The sequence below is a fragment of the Diplotaxodon limnothrissa genome, linkage group LG17, assembly GCF_057381915.1.
Source record: "Diplotaxodon limnothrissa isolate DT_005_m linkage group LG17, D_limnothrissa_male_GT1.1, whole genome shotgun sequence".
In the NCBI taxonomy this organism is placed as follows: domain Eukaryota; kingdom Metazoa; phylum Chordata; class Actinopteri; order Cichliformes; family Cichlidae; genus Diplotaxodon; species Diplotaxodon limnothrissa.
This window is the reverse complement of record NC_140612.1, coordinates 15,833,581-15,852,994: the sequence shown is the minus strand read 5'-3', so window position 1 is coordinate 15,852,994 and position 19,414 is coordinate 15,833,581. Positions and strand designations below refer to the sequence as shown.

The 19,414-nt window shown below is 38.8% G+C and overlaps 1 protein-coding gene across 1 annotated transcript; it reads left to right on the top strand.

The window, feature by feature from the left end:
- The first annotated feature begins 3,081 nt into the window (after positions 1-3,081).
- On the top strand, positions 3,082-10,477 carry gorab (golgin, rab6-interacting). Its single transcript, XM_085376134.1, has 5 exons — positions 3,082-3,194; positions 3,300-3,624; positions 6,009-6,110; positions 6,295-6,435; positions 9,393-10,477. The coding sequence occupies exons 1-5, from the start codon at positions 3,140-3,142 to the stop codon at positions 9,793-9,795; spliced, it is 1,026 nt and encodes a 341-aa protein (XP_085232260.1). The 5' UTR covers positions 3,082-3,139; the 3' UTR covers positions 9,796-10,477.
- The last annotated feature ends 8,937 nt before the right edge of the window (positions 10,478-19,414 follow it).

Genomic DNA, 19,414 nt, shown 5'->3' with positions numbered 1-19,414 from the left:
ACCAATGACAAGGAAAAAACTATGCCTTTACACTGGCTAAACGGAAAACCCTGCACTATGTTAAATTCAGATCATAATGAGTACAGTAAAGCAATTAAAACCAAAAATGTGGATCCAGGTCTTTTAAGGGCAGTTCTGAAATTCTTTTCTTGCCCTGCCTGCAGTCAACAGACCACTGCATTCACCTTCACCATGACTCACTCCTTATATTCAATTCAATTCGATTCAGTTCATTTTTATTTATATAGTGCCAAATCACAACAGTTGCCTCAAGGCTCTTCAAACTGAAAGCAAAGGCCCCGCAATGATAGAGAGAAACACCAACTATCAAACGACCCACTCTGAGCAAGCACTTTAGCGACAGCAAGAAGGAAATACTTTAATGGGAAGAATCAGTCTCAGAGAGGGGCAGCCATCTGCCATGACTGGTTGGAAGTGATGGGGGGGGGAGACAGAATAAGAGACACACTGTTGAAGAGGGATTAATAATAATTAATGACTAAATTCAGAGTGATGTATAAAACCAGTGACTGAAAAAGGTGAGTGAAGAAGAAATACTCATCAACGCAACAGCCTAAGCCTATTGCAGTGTAACCAAGGGAGGATTCAAGATCAACTGATCTAGACCTAACCATATTCTTTAGAAACAAAGGAAAGTTTTAAGCCTAATTTTAAAAGTAGAAAGCGTATCTGTCTCTCAAGTACAAACTTGGATCTGGTTCCACAGAAGAGGGCCTGAAAGCTGGAGGCTCTGCCTCCCATTCTACTTATAAGTAAGGCCGCAGTGTGAGAGAGAAGTGCTCTTAGAGAATGTTTGAGATTAAAAGGGAGGTTCGAGATTGGCCTATAACTAAAGATAAACATAAGATAAAGATTCCTAAACTGTCGTGGTACTTGGGTATTGTACAGTAAAACTGGAGGAAAGCTTACGTTTCAGCAGACTACCATACATACATTTTTACTTGGTTACGCTCATCATTCATCCACGAAATTAGATACAATAAAATAGCAAATATAATAAGATAGCAAAAATAAAAGTATAAACATACATAAATACAGTTCTGCTAAAAAAAAAAGATATTGCACTTTACAAAAGAAGGATATTACACTTGTTGGTGGGTAGCAGAAGTCGTGGAATGTGGGTGTTATTGAATATTGTGCCATGTTGCAGCTGTGGTGTTTTGTACTAGATATATTGTTACATTTGGCAGCATTGATAAACATTGTACTGAGTATTACACAGGAATATTGCAGACAAGGGGTGGTAAGTGAAACCCAAATAGCTGGGTGAAGTGATGTCTTTTTAAGTAACGGTTTAGTTTACTGCGATCTGGTGACTTACAGAAAGGCAAACTGCATTACAAAAAGTTACAAAATATATTTTGCATAAAATTTTTCCCTATCATTGTTAAATAGATTAACATTATTACTGCATATGTTTAGAGTTGAGCTCATTTACTTGAATATAAAGTTACTTTAATAATATATAGTTGGCGCTAGCGTCCACTCTCCAACATTATCAGACTTTTCCTTGCTGATCTAATAAAGCAGTTGTTAAAAACATCTCCTCTCCTCACTCATGGTGGCCAATGTGGGTAGCAAGAGGACACTCATCTGTTAAGATGCTTAAATACTGAAGCTTGTTTACTTGTTAATGCTAGCTGTGTCTCCATATGAGGCGCAGACCATAGCTGATCTCAGAACAGTAAAAGCTGAGCGAGCAGCAGCTCACATAGCAGACAGGTCTAGCCCGGATCTGGTGTCAAGCTGGCACTGCTGGCTGACTTCTGGCATGGTAACTGCTATGTTATCCAGATATGGGCCAGCCCTGGCGTAGATAGCTCTGTTTTTGTGATGGCATGCCACATCTGGCCTGATTATGGTTTGGTTTATGTGGCCCAGGCTCATAGAAAACAGGTCTGGCCTGGATCTGGCATCAAGCTGGCACTTCTGACTGACTGGTGTCATGGCTGAGTGTATGTCAACAGATGTGGGCCAGGTGTGGCAATGATGGCAATATTTATGTTACTATTTACCTATTTTAGTTAGAAAACCCAAATGCCATTTTGCAGTAATATACTGCTATGGTAGCCAATGTTTCAAACGCAGGTTTGACAGGTTTGACAGGTTTGTGAGTGTACACTCTAGCTCAGGAGGTAGAGCAGGTCACCTACTGATCAGAGGGTTAGTGGTTCAATCCCTGGCTCCTCCACTCTGCCTGAATGTGTATGAATGTAGTTAGGAAGCACTCAGTTTAGAGAAAGTGGGTGAATGTTGTATAGAGTGCTTTGAGTGATCTGCGAGAGTAGAAAAGTGCTGTGTGAGATTCACTGTCTGAGTTTTGTCATCTTACTTTTGCACTATTATGTTCTGGCACATGTTGTTATTACATGGCTTGATTAAGGTACACTTTAGGCTGACATCTGGGGCCAGAGCTGAAACTGTTCTGCCAGCACAGGGCCAGCAGTGTGTCTGAAACTGGCCCATGGCTGCACACAACTTACTCATGGCCCACATATTGCAAAGAATGACGGCCCTTTGGTGGCCCATTCATTGAACTTGCAAGTGCATTCTTTAATTTTAGGAAGTAATCAAATTGTTGTATAAAGTCCTACAAGTTTCCACTAGCTCTCAGTTTTCTTTTCTTTTGTTTTGTGATAAATAATGCATCCTAGGACGTGTGTGTGTGTAAAAAATCAATTAATTGATCAACAACACTTAATGACTATCAAGCCACAAGCACAGAGCTCAAGAACATTTTCAGTCTGTTGATCAGGTGTTCAGAACGTTGCCTTTTATCTTTTTTATACAAATGATATTAAGTTGCGAAGATAAATAAAATAACTCGAAGCACATTTTAAGCTCATCAACGTATAATTATCTAAAGAATATACTGATATTATTCTTGTTGATGATCTCAATTAGATTTCAAGTTAGTTCTTTCTTCTTCGTTGTTTTAATGCAGGCGATATGTAGGACTTCAATTTCGTGGGTCTTTTTGGGGTCCTTGACGTGGCATTAATAAACAAAGATGGCGGTGGCGTTTACACCTTCGTTGAACTTTACTCTGAATTAAAAACTTTGTAGTCTTAAGTAATTTGAGTATTTCCTACATGTGTCTCGTTAGGCGAGTTGCAAAATGAGCGGTTGGGCCGGTTTTTCAGACGAAGAGCTGCGCAGGATACAGCAAAAGGGTAAGCTAACCTTTCTTGAGAGTCGGAACACTCAGCACTTCATTCTGATATTTTATTCCTACTTCTTTTTTTTTAGTAGTAACCATGGTCACGTGTACTTTTCAGACTCTACTGTATCTGCACCTCCAGTTCGGGGTCGAAAACCAGCTTCAGGTAACCGGAGTCGGCAGCAGTTGCAGCGAGAAAGAGCCCTGCAGTCAGCAGCCCAGAAAAACGTAGGAGCCGAGTCACTGGTTCTTTCACGCGAACAACAACTCACCAAACCGTCCCCGAGGGAAGAGCCTAAACCCACAGCCCCGGCGACAACACCCACTGTCAAACAAGAGGTGCAGCAGAAGCCCGCTATAATGAAGCACAATGTAAACGACCAACCGACTACAGAAGAAGAAACCCCAGTGGTTAAAGAGCTGGATAAGCAAGAGATTGAATTGTTAGTATGATTTTGTTCTCACGTGCACTGTAAAGATGACAGGTAAACTGACCAATATTTACATAGTAGGTGTAATACCAGGGTAGCAAACATGCCCAAGTATGTAAACATAATTGTGTGTTTTCATGCACATGCTGGGACATTCTGTGCTCTTCTTTGAGACTGTATCACAGTGAATCAAAATATACAAATAGATCCAAAATTTGTTGGACGAAAACACATTTTTTGCAGTTTTACCACAAAGGGTTTTAAAACAATCAAGACGTGATTGAAGCGCAGACTTTCAGCTTTGATTAATAACATTTTTAGAAAAATTTATCATCAACTGTTTAGAAACCATACCCATTTTTATGCATACCCATATGGAAAAGATATATATAAATCTTATAAACTTTGTATCTGTCTTGTGTGAAACTTGTATAAAAAGCATATAAGTGTGAAAACAGATATAAGATCCCTTGAAAAATTATATAATGAAACTTCTATGTTTTGGATACTTACTAAAACAATGTATGAAAGTAATGCGAAAGTGGCCACTTTCATGAGTAAATCACATATAAGTCTTTACTATTTCTTTTCCGTATGGGTAGTCCCCCATATTCAAAAGCTCAAAAGCATTTGGACAAATTTAATTTTAAATATAAGGATAATTTTTAATAATTGGAAACAGTCTTTCTGCATATTTTTATCTGGTTGTCTTTCTGATACAAATTCATGCTGATTTTATTTAGCCAAAGAATTAATTTTCAGCAGGCTCTTTCAGATGTTTTTTTGGTAAAGTCTACTCTGGTCTTCTTGTTCTTGAATGTAATTAGTAGTAGTAAACCTTTGCATTTCCCCACATAAAAGTACCTCTTGATTTTAGACGTTGATAATAATACCCACCTCCTTGGGAGTGTTCTTGACTTTGTTAGAAGTATGCAATGCCCCCTTAATAATGTAGTGCTGAATGGGTTATCACGTAACTCCTCCGGCCAGGAAATGTTGACATTGTTGAATGTTGACATTCAATCGTGACATTGATTTGAAATCATATCAACGGACTCTAGTTAATACGTCTTTAAAAATAAAAGTCTAGGAAAGTTTTTCATATATAAAGCCAAAATTTCACAGCAATCATTATATATGTCATTGGGTTTCAGAGACAGTCCTGCAGAAAATGTTCCAAAAAGATTAGTAGCTGAAATTATCCTTCTGTTAAATCCATTAAAATAAATTGAAGATCTGCGCTTTGGTCACATGCAGATTGTTTGATCCAAAATCCACTGTGGTGTTGTACAAAGAGAAAACTGATTTTTTTTTAAAAATCTCACTTTGTCCAATAAATTATGGACCTAACTGTAATTCTGTATATTTGGTTTCTAGCAGTGATTTGTATCATTAATGTGTGTTGTGGTTTTGCGTGTATCTGCAGTCTATCTGGGTGAGAAACAAAACTTTAACTTACCACAGTAGATGGCTCCTCTCTGCCCCAACTTTGCGGCTGGATAATTAGCACTCATCAGTGCTGTATCAATGTTTAGTTAATGTTCTAGTCAAACATAAAAGTGATGGTTGTGGAAAATAAACGCCTGTGCTTCTGTATAGACAAATCATTGGAAATTATTGATTTCCATGCTTCCAGGACACAGGACTTGTCAGGGTATCCTGTCATTGTAACAGTGGCTGTGGATCCTTTGGTTCCTGTGGGTTTCCAAAATATGGCCTCTATGGAACAGACTTGTTTCAGATTTGGAACAGATTTAGATGTGTGTAGTTTGGGAGACCTGTAAAAACTCTGGGTTCTTTGTCCTGCTCCTTTAACGCTTCCTGAGGAGTGTTTTTTGCACTGCAAGTGTTGAACTTTCTTGCAGAAGCAGGACGATTTTGCTAGGGACTGTTGTTCTCGTGGAGGGTGTGGAGCCTTGGTTGGTGGGTGATGTGGATCAAAGTGATATCCACAAGAATGATGCATGATTCTTTTGGTTATCTTTGGCTGTCAAAGCAAGCATATTATATGATGCATGTGATTTGAGTGATGTATAAATGACAGTACTGTCGGTCTTGTACACATGTGGCTCACATTTCATTAAATTCATGCATACTACCTCAGCACTGTCCACATCTTACTCAGTTTCTCTCTTGGATGAATAAGGTTTCTCTGATTCAGATTCTGATCTGCACCAGATACTTGGAAAAAACGGAATCAGAATATCAACACACAATGATCAAAATCTTAATAATAATAATTTGCCAAACCCATACCATAGGGTGCTGTTGTGTTTGTAAATTAGAACGATTTTGAAAGACACTGCTCCTTTCATAATCCTGATGTTTTTCGTTTGGTCTTTCTGAGATGAAATTGCAAATGCATTTGTTTAAATTCTCATTTTGTGTGATGGCAGACGGGAAAAGACGCGTCTGGAGCAACTTCAGCAAGAGCAAAAAATCATCGAAGAGAGGAACAAACGCAAGAAAGCTCTGCTGGCAAAAACTATCGCTGAGAAGTAAGTGTATATATAGTTTCATTCTTTTGATCGTTGTTATGAACACAGAGGCTCAAAAGAGGCCCCCTTTAAATATCACTAGAGTATCAAGTCAACATGATGAATATAAATGTGCCTCAAAACTGCAACGATTAAGGTCAAGGCAAAAAAACAATATGTGTGAATGGTTTATTATTTTCCACAGATCCAAACAGACTCAGGAAGAGACTGTAAAGCTAAAGAGAATCCAGAAAGAGCTGCAAGCCCTCGACGACATGGTGTCTTGTGACATTGGCATCCTGAGAGGAAAGATAGAGCAAGCCAGTTGGGACTACTCAGCTGCAAGGTAGCCTTAACATCAGGAAAAAATATAAAAGAAAGTGTCAGTAAACCCTTTTCCACAGCTGATGTGAATTTGTCACAATATTAAAAGCACAGATGTGTTTTTAATGACTTCATGGCCCACCAGTACACTTATGCCCAATTCACACCTGGTACCTGTGATGCAATCACATTAGTTAGGTCACACCTTAGGCATTAGAATGCATCCACACATGCATGTCAGTTGACCAGTTGAAGTGTCACTCTCCACTAGGGATGAATATTGACAAATTTCCTTGATCCCAATGCAAGTGGCTGAAAATAAACATGGAAATGCCAAAACTGCAGTTCCTCCATTCAGCTGTTTTTGTTCAACTGCTTATCACCTGACAGTAACTCTGTGCTACAGACCATCCAAGAATTTTGTGCTAGTTTTTCCTGAGTGAATTTTTAATGATTTTTATTAGTCTTCTACATCGTGCTGATTAGCAGTACTGTGTATGTGAACCTCTGTAGTGAATCTGCACAGTTTAAAAAGGCAGACTGCTAAATAAACTTGCTAGTGTTATCCCTCGAAGCTTGGTTTAGCAGTCCACCATCTGATCTAAATACAGGCAGTCCTGGCTTTCAGAAAAATCATCATGGAAACAGCCATAATACAAGTGTCGATGATTCAAAATGCAGAGTCTGAATCGGTGGGTGATGTTACAGTGACTTTGTTTTTCTTTTAGATACAGTATGGATATCAGTGCCATTATAGATTGTGGTTATATTTCAGATTGTTGTAGACCATCAAAGGTTGTTTTTAATGTCAACACTTCATATGGGGCGATCGTGACTCAAGAGTTGGCAGTTTGTCTTGTAATCGGAAGGTTGCAGGTTCGAGCCCCGGCTCAGACAGTCTCGGTCGTTGTGTCCTTGGGCAAGACACTTTACCCATTGCCTACTGGTGGTGGTCAGAGGGCCCGGTGGCGCCAGTGTCCGGCAGCCTCGCCTCTGTCAGTGCGCCCCAGGGTGGCTGTGGCTACAATGTAGCTTGCCATCACCAGTGTGTGAATGTGTGAATGACTGGTTGTGTAAAGCGCTTTGGGGTCCTTAGGGACTAGTAAAGCGCTATATAAATATAGGCCATTTACCATTTCATTTATTCTTTGCCCTGAGTCAGATCTATATATGACACAGTGATGAGAGTGGAGATAAATGCTGTGTGAAACAGCCATTGGAGCCTTAGCGTCACGTTGATGTTCTTCCTGGAACCTCTCCGAAAACAGTTTCTGCTGTCATTCAATTTGTTGAACAGTAACTCCTAAGGGGTGTGTTGCTTTTTATTGCTTTTATTTTCAAAAGTATAAATTCTTGCTAGTACAGGCTGTGCTTTGAAACCATAGAAACACTGCCCCCTACAGTACTCGTGTAACCTTTCACAATATATGCACCATGCAGAGGACAGAACAGCTAAAATCATGAGTCATTTATCATGAAATACAGGAAGTTAAACCTGTATCTTGTATTATGGTGTTTTACTTTCCCAGTGTAAACAGTCTTCTGTCCTGTGATATGGTAACTCTGTATTTGTCCTAGTTCATGAAGCTGCAGCCTGTCATGTAGTGACATTAGCCCTGTATCATTACAGGTGTTTGTATAATGAAAAGACAAACCCGACCTTCACACACTCGGTACACTGGATTCTGTTATGATTATGCTGATTTAGTCAGTTGTTAAGATGTTGCTGAGATGCAACATAATAGCTAGAGGTGAAATTTGATTTTTGGAAATGTTTGCCATCATCTGGTTTGTTACCACAGTGTTTCCAAACACCATGTGGTCTTCTGTCCTTTGCAATTAAAACAATATTTCTGCATTCAGACATTCTGAGAGAATAAGCATCTGCTCTCAGCGGGTTACGAGACACTGCCAGTACAGTCGGTTTTAGTTCAGTCACCAAATCTGCATGTCATTTTTTTGCATTCATTGAAGTGCACGGTGTTCCAGACATAATAAGCACCAAATGAAAGAAAATTTAAAAAAAAAACCTAAAGTATATGCAAGCACTGCTGAACTGACCTTTTTGTTAGTTGCCGAATAAGTAAAGTGTGTGTGTGTGTAGTTTCTAAACATTAATTTTAACAAACTTCATCATCAAACAAATCATCATCTTTTCACCGTCCATGAACTCTGGTCTCCAGTATTTGTCAGTCCCAGTATCAATGATTGCATTCTGTGAAGACATGCCCTCACTGTGCCTCCGACTGACTAGCGTGTATTGGTACAGTTAGATGGTTAGGATAAGGCAGAATGGAAGACGGTCTTCACGAAATGTGAGAGAGGAAAATAACTAATGCTGTGTGCTGTGACACAGAGAGCAGAGAACGTAAGCTCTGTTCCCAAAATGGAGCAAAATGGAGAAACTTAAGCAGGCTTTTGATATTTACTCACTAAATGTAGAGTTCAGTAAGAATTGAAGTTATTAGTTACTGCGTTAACTTTATTTACTTTAGTCCATTATTTAATGTCACTATTAACAATAGAAACTGTTTTAGATGAATTGTTAAGAAATTACTACTTTTACTACTATATACAAGTCTTTGACTTCCTGGAACCAGAATGTGTTTATTTGTTGAATCATTATTAATTTAAGTTTGAGTTTTGTTTATTCTTATATAAATTCTCAGGATTGTTTTTCTTGAAAAATGTTGTGAACTCCATTTGTGTTCCTAAGTGGTTAAGGTTTGACAAAAAGCAGAAATAACAAATGAGCACATTTCCTAACACATTGGTCATATGACCAAGGATATTTGGTCATAGCACTTATGAAATATAAATGAACATACTTGGATCTTTTTCAGCACATATTCTAAATAAAATAAAACAGTTACTTATTCGTGAGGGAAATTGAGCTCAAAAACAGCATGTCATTTCTGAGTGTACTGTTTTGATCCTCTTCATGTTTCTTAGTCATTTTCTTCTCTTATTTCTCCACAGAAAGCGTTATGAGAGGGCAGAAGCTGAATACGTGATAGCCAAGCTGGACCTTCACAAGAAAACTGAGGTGAAGGAACAGCTGACGGAGCATCTCTGTGCCATCATCCAGCAAAATGAGCTGCGCAAAGCCCACAAGCTGGAGGAACTGATGCAGCAGCTACAGCTTCAGGCTTCTGAAGAGGAGCTGGAGAGGCAAAAGGAAGAGGAGAGGAGAAACTTAGAGGTGCAGAAAGACGTGGAAAAGGAAAATGGCTCTGTGGAGAGTCAGGAGGTAAAGGTGGAATCAACTAAAAATTGTGGACCTAAAGAGAAAGAGACTGTGAAGGAAGAGACTGGAGATTCTGAGCAAGACTGTAAAACACTAGAAAACTGTCTTCAGAGTGAATCTGTGGCTGTGTCGTGAGGCAATCTTAATCTGTTATGTGCTCTATAAATATCTGTTATATACTGATGGGTGACAAATTGTACAAAGATGTTGTATCAAGTGTCTGTATCAAGGTGTTGACCATCACATGTGGGCAGAACAGCTGATGAGATTGTGGCGATCACTGCCACACCTCAGTCTAAAATGTAATGACTGTTGAGGCCAGAGCACACGAGTCACGTCATTGTTATCATCTAGTTAAACATGGCATTTGCATCAAATAACTTTGTACTGTAACTATGACAGAAAATTATTCCCCACAGCATAGTATGCCTGTTTAAAATCAATACTTATTTTATTTTTTTAAATTACAACTTTACACTGACAAGACAGACGGATCGCTAGCAAAGCATCGTTTCCAGATCGACGAAGGGGAGGGAGAAAAAAGACACGATACAAAGCGAAAAACACTTACAACATGATTCTCCAGCTGATAAGTTTCCCATGTTGGCATCCTTGACAGCCTTGGTTAATACAGAAGAAGCATCGTTATGTTTTGGGTTGTATTTTTGTTTTAAAAAGTCGCAGCTCATAGAAAGCTGTATGTTACTAACACGATTGGTTAGTCTGAAAAACTCATGTAGCGAAAGCTCACAGAGAACATCTGGTCTGATTTCTGGTGTTATGTGTTTCACACATTTTTTTTATTATTATTATTATTTGTGAGGCTGCTTCTATTTAATTGTTTAAACATTGAGAACTTTACCTCCTTTTGTTAAATAAAGAGTTTGTAGAATATTAATATATCGGGCTTGAGAAACACGAGTACTGTATCCCCGCTGGCTTTGAGTGAAATATTTAAAGCAATAGACTGGCCAGAGTCGTGTTCAGTTGCTGGGTAAATCGAAGGGTATCTTGTAGCTGTTATCGTCAGGTGTGCACTTTTATGTTTGTGTGTGCTTAAAAAGCAAAGTCCTCTTCTTCCAAACATGGTTTTCCATCACATCTCTGAGCATGGGTCGAATTCAGAAGATGAGTGTTTTTGATTGTTGTCTTTGTTGTAAAAGTGGAAGGACTGGTTGTGTTTACTTTGCAGAAAGCCGGCGTTTCATGCATATGGAGTGAGGCATTAATCATTAATCCCTTTCTGTTCTGAATACAAACTGTCGTGACTTATGTGTTGTAGATGACGCTATTTGCTGGTGCTGGGCTTGTATTTCACAAAGCTAGAACTCTTGTCAGTTCAGCTAAGGAGCAGTGGGCTTGCACGGTAAGGTGATATCTGTTAATGTATGCTCTCAGCTGCATGTGTTTCTGCATACTCCAAGCTTATCTTTTCTCTTAGCGTACATTTTTGACAGCGTGTCAGAAAATGTATAAGAATCTAATGTAAATGTAAATCTATGTAAGTGAAAATGACCAAAGTTTGATTCATTTGTGTGTTCAGAAAATACATAAAGGCTATTTAAATGGGGTAAAAAAATATTTTAAAACATCATATTTTAGAGATGTACAAAAGGGTAATATTTTACTAAAATAAACTTTTTTTAAATTGAAAATATCCATTTGTATTTTCTTTGCGTTCATCTTTTTTGGTAGAAGGTTATCTACAGAACTGAAGCTTGCTGTGTGGGAAGGAATTTACAATGTGACCACTTTGGGTCTCCAATCGCTTTCTCAAAGTTTTTCAAAGTGCAGTGTTTTTGTATACTGCTTTGAGATTTTACAGCTCCCCGGTCACATCTGGCTGTCTGAAGGGGAGACCGTAAAAGCAGTTTTTTAATTAGTCGGAAGGTTTAAGTTCACAGAAGGAGAGTGACCACCGTCCGTCTGTCCCTGTAGAACCTCTAGGATTCTGTTCCCAATTACCCAAATGAACTAAAACAGATTATTATGTCATTTTTTTTGAGCATCCATTTAAAAATAAAATGTAATCTAGTGTACTCTCATATAGGCTATATAACTCGGCTATTTTGAATTGTGCATTTCAGGAGTATTGTAATTTTATGCAGCTTCATACCTCTATACTGATCTTTATACTATATTTAGGAGGAAAATATTGTCATTTTTAATCCACATAAATGACTCCCCTGATTCACACTATGTACACATAAAAATGTCTGTCATGTCACTTTGGTCTGCAGTAGAATCTTGAATATCCTTAAAGTAGTGTTTTCAAAGTTAATCGCTAAGATAAATGCCGTTTTCAAATATGTCCTAAGTCACAGCTCTTTATCTGTAAAACATTCTGAACTGACTCTTACAGACTTTAGAAATGTAGCTCAACTTGGACCGGCTGCATCATTAAATGCTGCTTCCATCTATGAGTAGCTGTGGCAACATGAGAGGGTTGGTTAGTCTGAAACGCTGTCACATACCAAAAGCTTGCAAAAAAACATCCGGTCTGATTTGTAGTTTGTGTAGTCACTCAGTCAGATCGTTTGATCTTTCCAGGGTGAGTATTTCACACAAGTAAAAATGACATAAATAACCAGAATATACAGTAACTTTAGCAGCAATGAATGCAACCATTTGGCATGCAATGCACAAGTCAGATTTAGATGACTTTATAATATCCACTTGCTCTGTGTACTGAAGGAATCACAGCACAAATATGACCCTAGTTTAGTCACACACAGAAACATGACAATCTGAGCACACCTGACACAAACACGGTCCCTGTAGAATCTCATGACTGTTTTTAATTCCTGCCCTTCCATCTTTTAACTAATATTCAATAAGTTTTGCACTAGAAAGCAACTATTTGATTAAAAAAAATATGTATGTTAACACGGCAAAAATACTTTTGTTTTCAGCTATTTTATTTTATTCTGCGGCTGCTTTTATTAACGTTTCTTCTATTTTTATTGACAATATTAGACTTTACATTCTCCCATATGCTCAAAAATAAGATTGTTTATTCTGCACTCGATTCATCACTGCTGCAGTTTTAGTCTAAAATTGTTGCAGTCCTTCCAGATAACTCCGAAGGGGACTCCCTGTGAAAGGAAATGTGTTCTAAATTATGACAAAGAAAAATGAGAAGATACAGGCAGCGCAGATTAAGGCATCCAACGGGGCTTCAATCTACAGCAATCGCTTGTACATTGGAAATACATGTGTGTATGTGTGTGAGAGAGTGTGTGTGTTGGGTCCTGAGTCGGACTTCAGAGAGCAGAGGGTTTATAAAGTAAAGTGTGATTTATGTGGCGCTGCCGTCCCTCGACAGGTCGAGAAAGACCCTGAAACCCGAGAAGTCCGGCAGCCACAGAGAAACGGGGGGTGGGGGGAAATCAAGTTTTCTTAAAAATATCAGCCATCTGGACGAGCCGGACTTCACCTCCACGCAGAGTGAACTCTGAACTCAACCTCAGTACCACGGCACAAGATAAGCATGTGTGCCATCAACGTTTTTGAGCGGAAACGGTGTTTTATACGGGATCTCCTCCTTATTCTGTTAACGGTCTGCTCTGGAAATTAAGAAACTAACCAGTAAATGAAACAAATGTCACTTCTGTTTCTGATTGAATTTTAAATACTTGAGCCGAATTAATGCTCAGGATCCCGCCAGTAGATTCAATCTTTGTAAATGTGAACTATAGAGTTGAAATCGTGCCGTGCCTGTTTCAGCTACACTTTCAAAGAAATCTTTCGACAAGGCTGTTTTACTTTAAAAGGAAAAGAAATTTATTTCAGGGGAGAAAGAAATAAAAATAAACTCATTTATTAAAACAAATAGTCATATGCATTTATATATCAAATGAAATTAGTCACCCTAACTTTAAACAAAGACGAATTAAATCTTAAACACATAAATATCGGACCCAAGACTTTATGAGGAGAAGTAGTTATTTATTTACACAGTATGTCTTATGATGATGAGTTCTAAAGAGTCCCTGGTTGCAGGCTGTTCCGAGCGGTTTCTGGGGCTTTGTAATAATGAGAATCAGCGCGGCCGAATTAATCTCACACGGCCACTTGTTCTGTAAACTCTCTGTGTTGTTTTAATCAGGAGCAGATTTGCTTTTTTATGTCGGAACACCACAGACCGTTTACAGTTACAACAGTGCTGCATGTGAGCCGCCTGCAACAATGGAGAGAGCAGCGGAACAAAACCAGTCATAAAATATAAAGAGGGGACACATACATGAAGTACATTTACTCGCAATTACGCGCAATTACTGTTACACCGCGTTTATCTGACAGCTGGAGTTACTTTGCACATTCTAAATGGAGATAAATTGTATATGCCTGTTTGTGCGCGAACGTCTTTTATCGCCATCAAAGTTTGGAATATTCTATATTTTCATACAAAGCTCGCGGTTTTTGCCGTCTGTTCCTCACTAGGCACTTTATGTTGTATAGTTGTGTGTGTGTGTTTTTTTTTTTTAATTTAAACACATTGCTTATTTAAGCAATATTATCCATTCGTGATCTCATAATAGGAAAATCAGCATTACGACATATAAACGCATAAATGAATAGAATGCGTGAAGTTCAGCCTAGTAGGCCTAAATGTTATGTTTTGAAATGCAATATCAGAAGTACACGAGCAAATAACACATTTTCCTTATTTTCCGTGCGCTTAAGACGATAACAAGGTCAGATGATTTGCACAGTTCTGGGGTCTTTGGTTATTGATCTATCGCCATTCCTACTTAAACCCCGATAGCTGTCTCTGAAAACTGTAATCAGTTTAGAATCTGTGTGGGAGAGCCGCAGCGGTCGGTATGCGAGGAGAAATCCCGGCGCAGCCGCTGCAATCAGGCGGCGTGCAGGGGGTGGGCGTGTGTGCAACATATAGTTCCCTGCACAGGATGTAAAGAGTCAACAAGGAGGCCATTTACTCCCAATTAGGGAAATAAAACAGGACAGGGGCCAAAACGCTACTCCAATCAGCACCAGGGGTCACTGGACAGCGGCGGCGGCGGCGGGCCGGGCCCCTCATCATCATCATCATCCTCAGCCCGGGGCCAAGGCTACACAGAGGGACTGAGCTAATGCACAATGAGCAGACAAAGAAAACACATTACGACCAAGAGGGAGGTTTTGGTTTAAATCTGTATATTTTGACTGGCAAGTAGTGGAAGAAGTGCAATGACAGAATACAGTATTAATATTATTACTGCGCATTCTAAGTACATGTTGCAGAATTCACACAGTGCACGAGTCATTTGATTTGACTAGCTGTAACTGCTACATTTGCATTTAAATTGTTTCTGTGCACATAAAGAGAAAACATTTGTGGAATGACACACTTATGAGACTGTCCGTTTTTGTATAAGGTGCAACATTTTCCATGTTTGATCTTCGAGTAATCCAAAAGTAGTCAGATGATCTTTTTTGGTTGCTTATTTTAAAAACATTTCTACACTGTAAGTGACATGATGCACTGTTTTCTCCAAGTTCAATAACAATCTAATGAACTAAACAAAAGCAGCAAAGTTCAGTTTGGAGATATGACTTTAAATATAAATGGAAAATATCACAAAACCTGAAAAATAAATCCAATACACAACCAAACTAACATCAGCATATAAGTCACTGTATTTTTCTATGCCTATGTATTTACAATGCATATGCATTGTAAATATTTAGGTCGTGTCATCTGTGAATTCTGAAAATTTATTTAATGGAATCCATCAATGTACAGCTTGCGGCTCAATTCGAACTATTATAGAAGTATAATTTCTTTTTGACATTAATTTTGGATTGTGAAAGTGGTTGTTTTAACATTACATATTAAAAAGTTCATCAACCAGAATCTGTCAAATTTGTTCTACAGTCTGTATTTTCTTCTGTGTGGATGGAAGCCTTGTAGAGTGCAGATGCAGGCTGAAAACTAACAAGTCAAACAAAAAATATAATAGAATAGTTCAAGGGAAAGAACATGTTTAGACATGCTTCATAAAGACTTTTTTTACTTTCCCTCCACCAACTGCAAAACAGTGCACACTCTAATTATCCCTCTACACACTTTCAGTTCTGACATAAAATAGAGAGTAAAGTTTCAGGAGTCTGTGATCAGGTTGCACTCAAAAATCACCAAAACCCGTTTTGTGAAACTTTGCATTAATTTATGACCATTCCTGTTTTTGGCTTGTGCACAGCCCTAAGATTTGTGAGATGCACTTTACTGAAGTTAAATCTGAGCCCAGAAGTTGCCTGTCAAACTCAAACAGATGATGTAACACATCATGTAAAAAAGCACACACACACACACACAAAACCACTTGAAGCTTGTAATCAACTGTTGGTTGTGATTTGGGGAATAAAGAAAGTCACATTAATGTAGAATAAATACAAAAAAGTGTTGCAACAACAACACTGAAATGGATAGCATACATTTTTTGTATTCATATGGTAATGTTAAACTTGGTTAGGCATGTTTTTTTTAAACAGTCTCATTAAAGCAGTGCTTATGTTACTGGTATGACGTGATCACAACACTTGGACTTTTCTACATCTTGGAATTCATTTATGACTGAATATTTCTGACTTTGATGGCCTATGTTCCTGTTTTGGGCTGCTCTGTCAGTCTGTCAGCTATGTTAGAATGCACAGACTGATACAATGATATTTATTGGAAACATTAAATACGTGCAAGCTATTGAATGAAGCTGAAATAAGTGGAATACTCATTTTTTTATTTCAACCATGTTATCATTTGTCTCTGAAGTGCTTTAAATGTGTTTGAGGCTTGGTGTTTTTAGATTATGTTCCATTCATAAATTAAACCCATATATTGTAACAGCAAAATAATGTGCACAAATAAATCATTTGCAAAGTACTTTTGTGCTAACCCTGATACTGATTTCTAAACCATTTCAGCCACGTGCACAGATTTTTCCTGCTAACATCACTTCTGCAGGATGGCATATTCGTCTCAGAGATGTTTGGACATTTCGATTTGCCACAGACAAACTGTAGCAGCCAGGGCAAACAAGTCACTTTCACATTGAGCTCAGAACAAAGAATAGGGGCCCTGAATGAGAACACTGAGCTTGAGTCATGGGGAGGCCTTTTCCCCCCATTTTTCATTCTTTCTTTTTTTTTTTTCTTCTTCTTCTTTTTTTCCCTTAGCTGGCACCAGAATCGACTTGTAGCCATGAAAAGCGAATCTGGGGGAAAGCTAATGATGAAAAAGTCTACTCTATCCCTGTGCCTTCATTAAATACATGGAAAGAGCGAGCGAGGCACATCTGGATTCAATCGGTGGCCCTTTGATGGCATCAAGTGTTCTTTTCCCAGATCAGGGGCTGGAAGCTACAGGACGTCTATGGCACCTCAGAGCCTAGAGTCAACTCTTGCCATCTGAATACATGACCCCACTGCCATAACTGGGTGGCTGTGGTTCGTGAGGTAGCGCAGGTTATCTACGAATCGGAAGCTAAGCGGTTCAATTCCCCCCCCCCCCCCCTCACACACACACACACACACTCTTTTAGTCTGAAGCTTCCTTGGACAAGAGTTGCAAAGAAACACTTGTATATATATAAAAGTGTTTTTAATGCTGAGTTAGCAGAAAAATTAAGTACCATTTCATTTACAACAACATTAGCTCCTTCCATTTCATCCCTCAACCTCCCTCAGTCAGCTAACCTCTAGCTTGTGTATGAGACAGGAGTCAATAACCAAAGCATTTCATGCTTTTCTAGATTTCACTCCACTATATTTTATCTAGCAAAGAAAGAAAGAAAGAAAGAAAGAAAGAAAGAAAGAAAGAAAGAAAGAAAGAAAGAAAGAAAGAAAGAAAGAAAAAACTGGCAAATGTGCTGGTAATCCCCTACGATTCTAGTACCAGTATAAATGATTCTTACTGCTTTTTTTCATACTCAGGCTGTTTCATCCTTAGCTGATTTGAAACATGGAAATCCCCCCCAGATCTCCAGTTTGAGGAAATTCAATAAATTCACATTGTATTTCTTTCTTTTTTGTTTGTGTGTTTGTTTGTGGCCTAGCTATGCTCCTGTTTTTTCTCCGTCTGTCTCTTATTTCATCTCACTTCTCTAAAAAAAGGGAGTTTTTCCTTCTGACCGTTGCCAGGTTCTTCCTCACGGGGGATCATTTAGACTCACGCTTTGATACTTGTATGGTCTTTACCTTTTCATATAACACGCCTCGATATGTCTTTTGGTCTGTATCCAGAATTTCTGACTTTAATTTTCAATGCTTTGAAAAGATTACAGCTGATAATCAGAATTTTTGCCTTGTATTACATATCAAAATTTTTCTGGCACCAGTGAAACTGAAACTGTTTAAGGCCATCAGTTCAGCATTCAGCTATGGACTGGAAGGGGAATTTGTAAAAGTACCTGAAAATCCTAGTCTGGTGTAATATTTTAATGGTGTGATGACAGAGGTAAAACTATCATGAAGCTATCAGGGGAGGGCTGTCAGGCTCTGGTTGGCTGGTAAATTACAGTTTTTTCTGATTGCTTAAGCACATTTTTTGTAACTATTGGCTAATTTTGCAAAACTCTTCACACAAATAAGAAAACCTGTCACCCAATCATCAAAACATTGTAGTTCTCTTGCAAAAGCAAACACAGCTAGATTAACTCTTCACACCTTCGTAAAAATGGTGTTTCCGTATCAAACAGTACACACAAGCCATCATCTACTAAGCACACAATGCGCCAACTGCACACTGATGGTATGAATACAAAACACATCTGGCTTTTGCTTTCTCTGTGCACAAGGTAGGCTATGTCAGTTTGAGCTCATACTTCTGTCATAGATCCATAAGCATAGAGGGATCCAAACTTCAAGTACTGGTGTTTATTCAAACACATCAAAACAAACACAAGTGTTTATTTCCAAGTATAGGATTATTTGCAGTCGCCATAATGACTATATGGGTTACTTGGTCTGCAGTGAACATGCTTCCTCTGCCCCCCAGGATCTGGTCATCTAGCAATTCTGTAAAGTAACAATTTCAGTATTTTTACATCAATGGTATTGGTGTGTTTCTCATTGGCATATGGCAGTGCTACAAATCTTTGTGCGAAGTGACTGTACTAACCGATTCTCATTTCAAGATGTCCTTATGATGCTTGCTACAGTGTAGCGGCTCGAGTTAGGCTGGACCCGTTGGCCAGCTACCCTCAGGGTCATTCCACGGTTGATTACATGGTCCACTATTGTAGCTCTGATGTCATCAGCAATTCTATTTCTTACTCTTCCTACCCTTCCTCTCCCCCTCCTCATCTTCCTCTCCCCCCTCCTCGTCTTCCTCTTGCTCCTCCTTGTCCTTGTCGTCCTCTTCATCCTACTTCTTCACCTCCACGTCCTCTTCCTCGGCCTCCTCTACTTCTCACTCTTTCTGCTCCCTCCATTGTACTCCGCACACACAGCTTACCTGTATTATAGTGCTTAGGCTGATTGCAAAGTGAACGAATTATCTAAGAAAGTTTTCACATGTGAAAGTGTGCCAGACAGTTGGCAAATTAGTGTTAATGATAGCCATACATGTGTATACTTTTGCTAGGAGTGTGTTGGAAATTTGGAAATTGAGTGTTGTGCAGTGAATTGTGCCTACAGTTTTGCAAAGTGTGTGTTACAAAATTGCAAACTGAGTGCAAAGCAGTTTTTGTGCTTTTAGTTTTGCACACTCAGTGAGTGGTTTTGCTATAAGTCTGACTAGTTTTAGAAATTG

Bases quoted from the DNA above. Each gene is read 5' to 3' on its own strand.
- gorab (XM_085376134.1), top strand. From the start codon at position 3,140: ATGAGCGGTTGGGCCGGTTTTTCAGACGAAGAGCTGCGCAGGATACAG. The intron at 3,195-3,299 runs GTAAGCTAACCT...TGTACTTTTCAG, and splicing joins GCGCAGGATACAGCAAAAGG to ACTCTACTGTATCTGCACCT. The intron at 3,625-6,008 runs GTTAGTATGATT...GTGTGATGGCAG, and splicing joins GATAAGCAAGAGATTGAATT to ACGGGAAAAGACGCGTCTGG.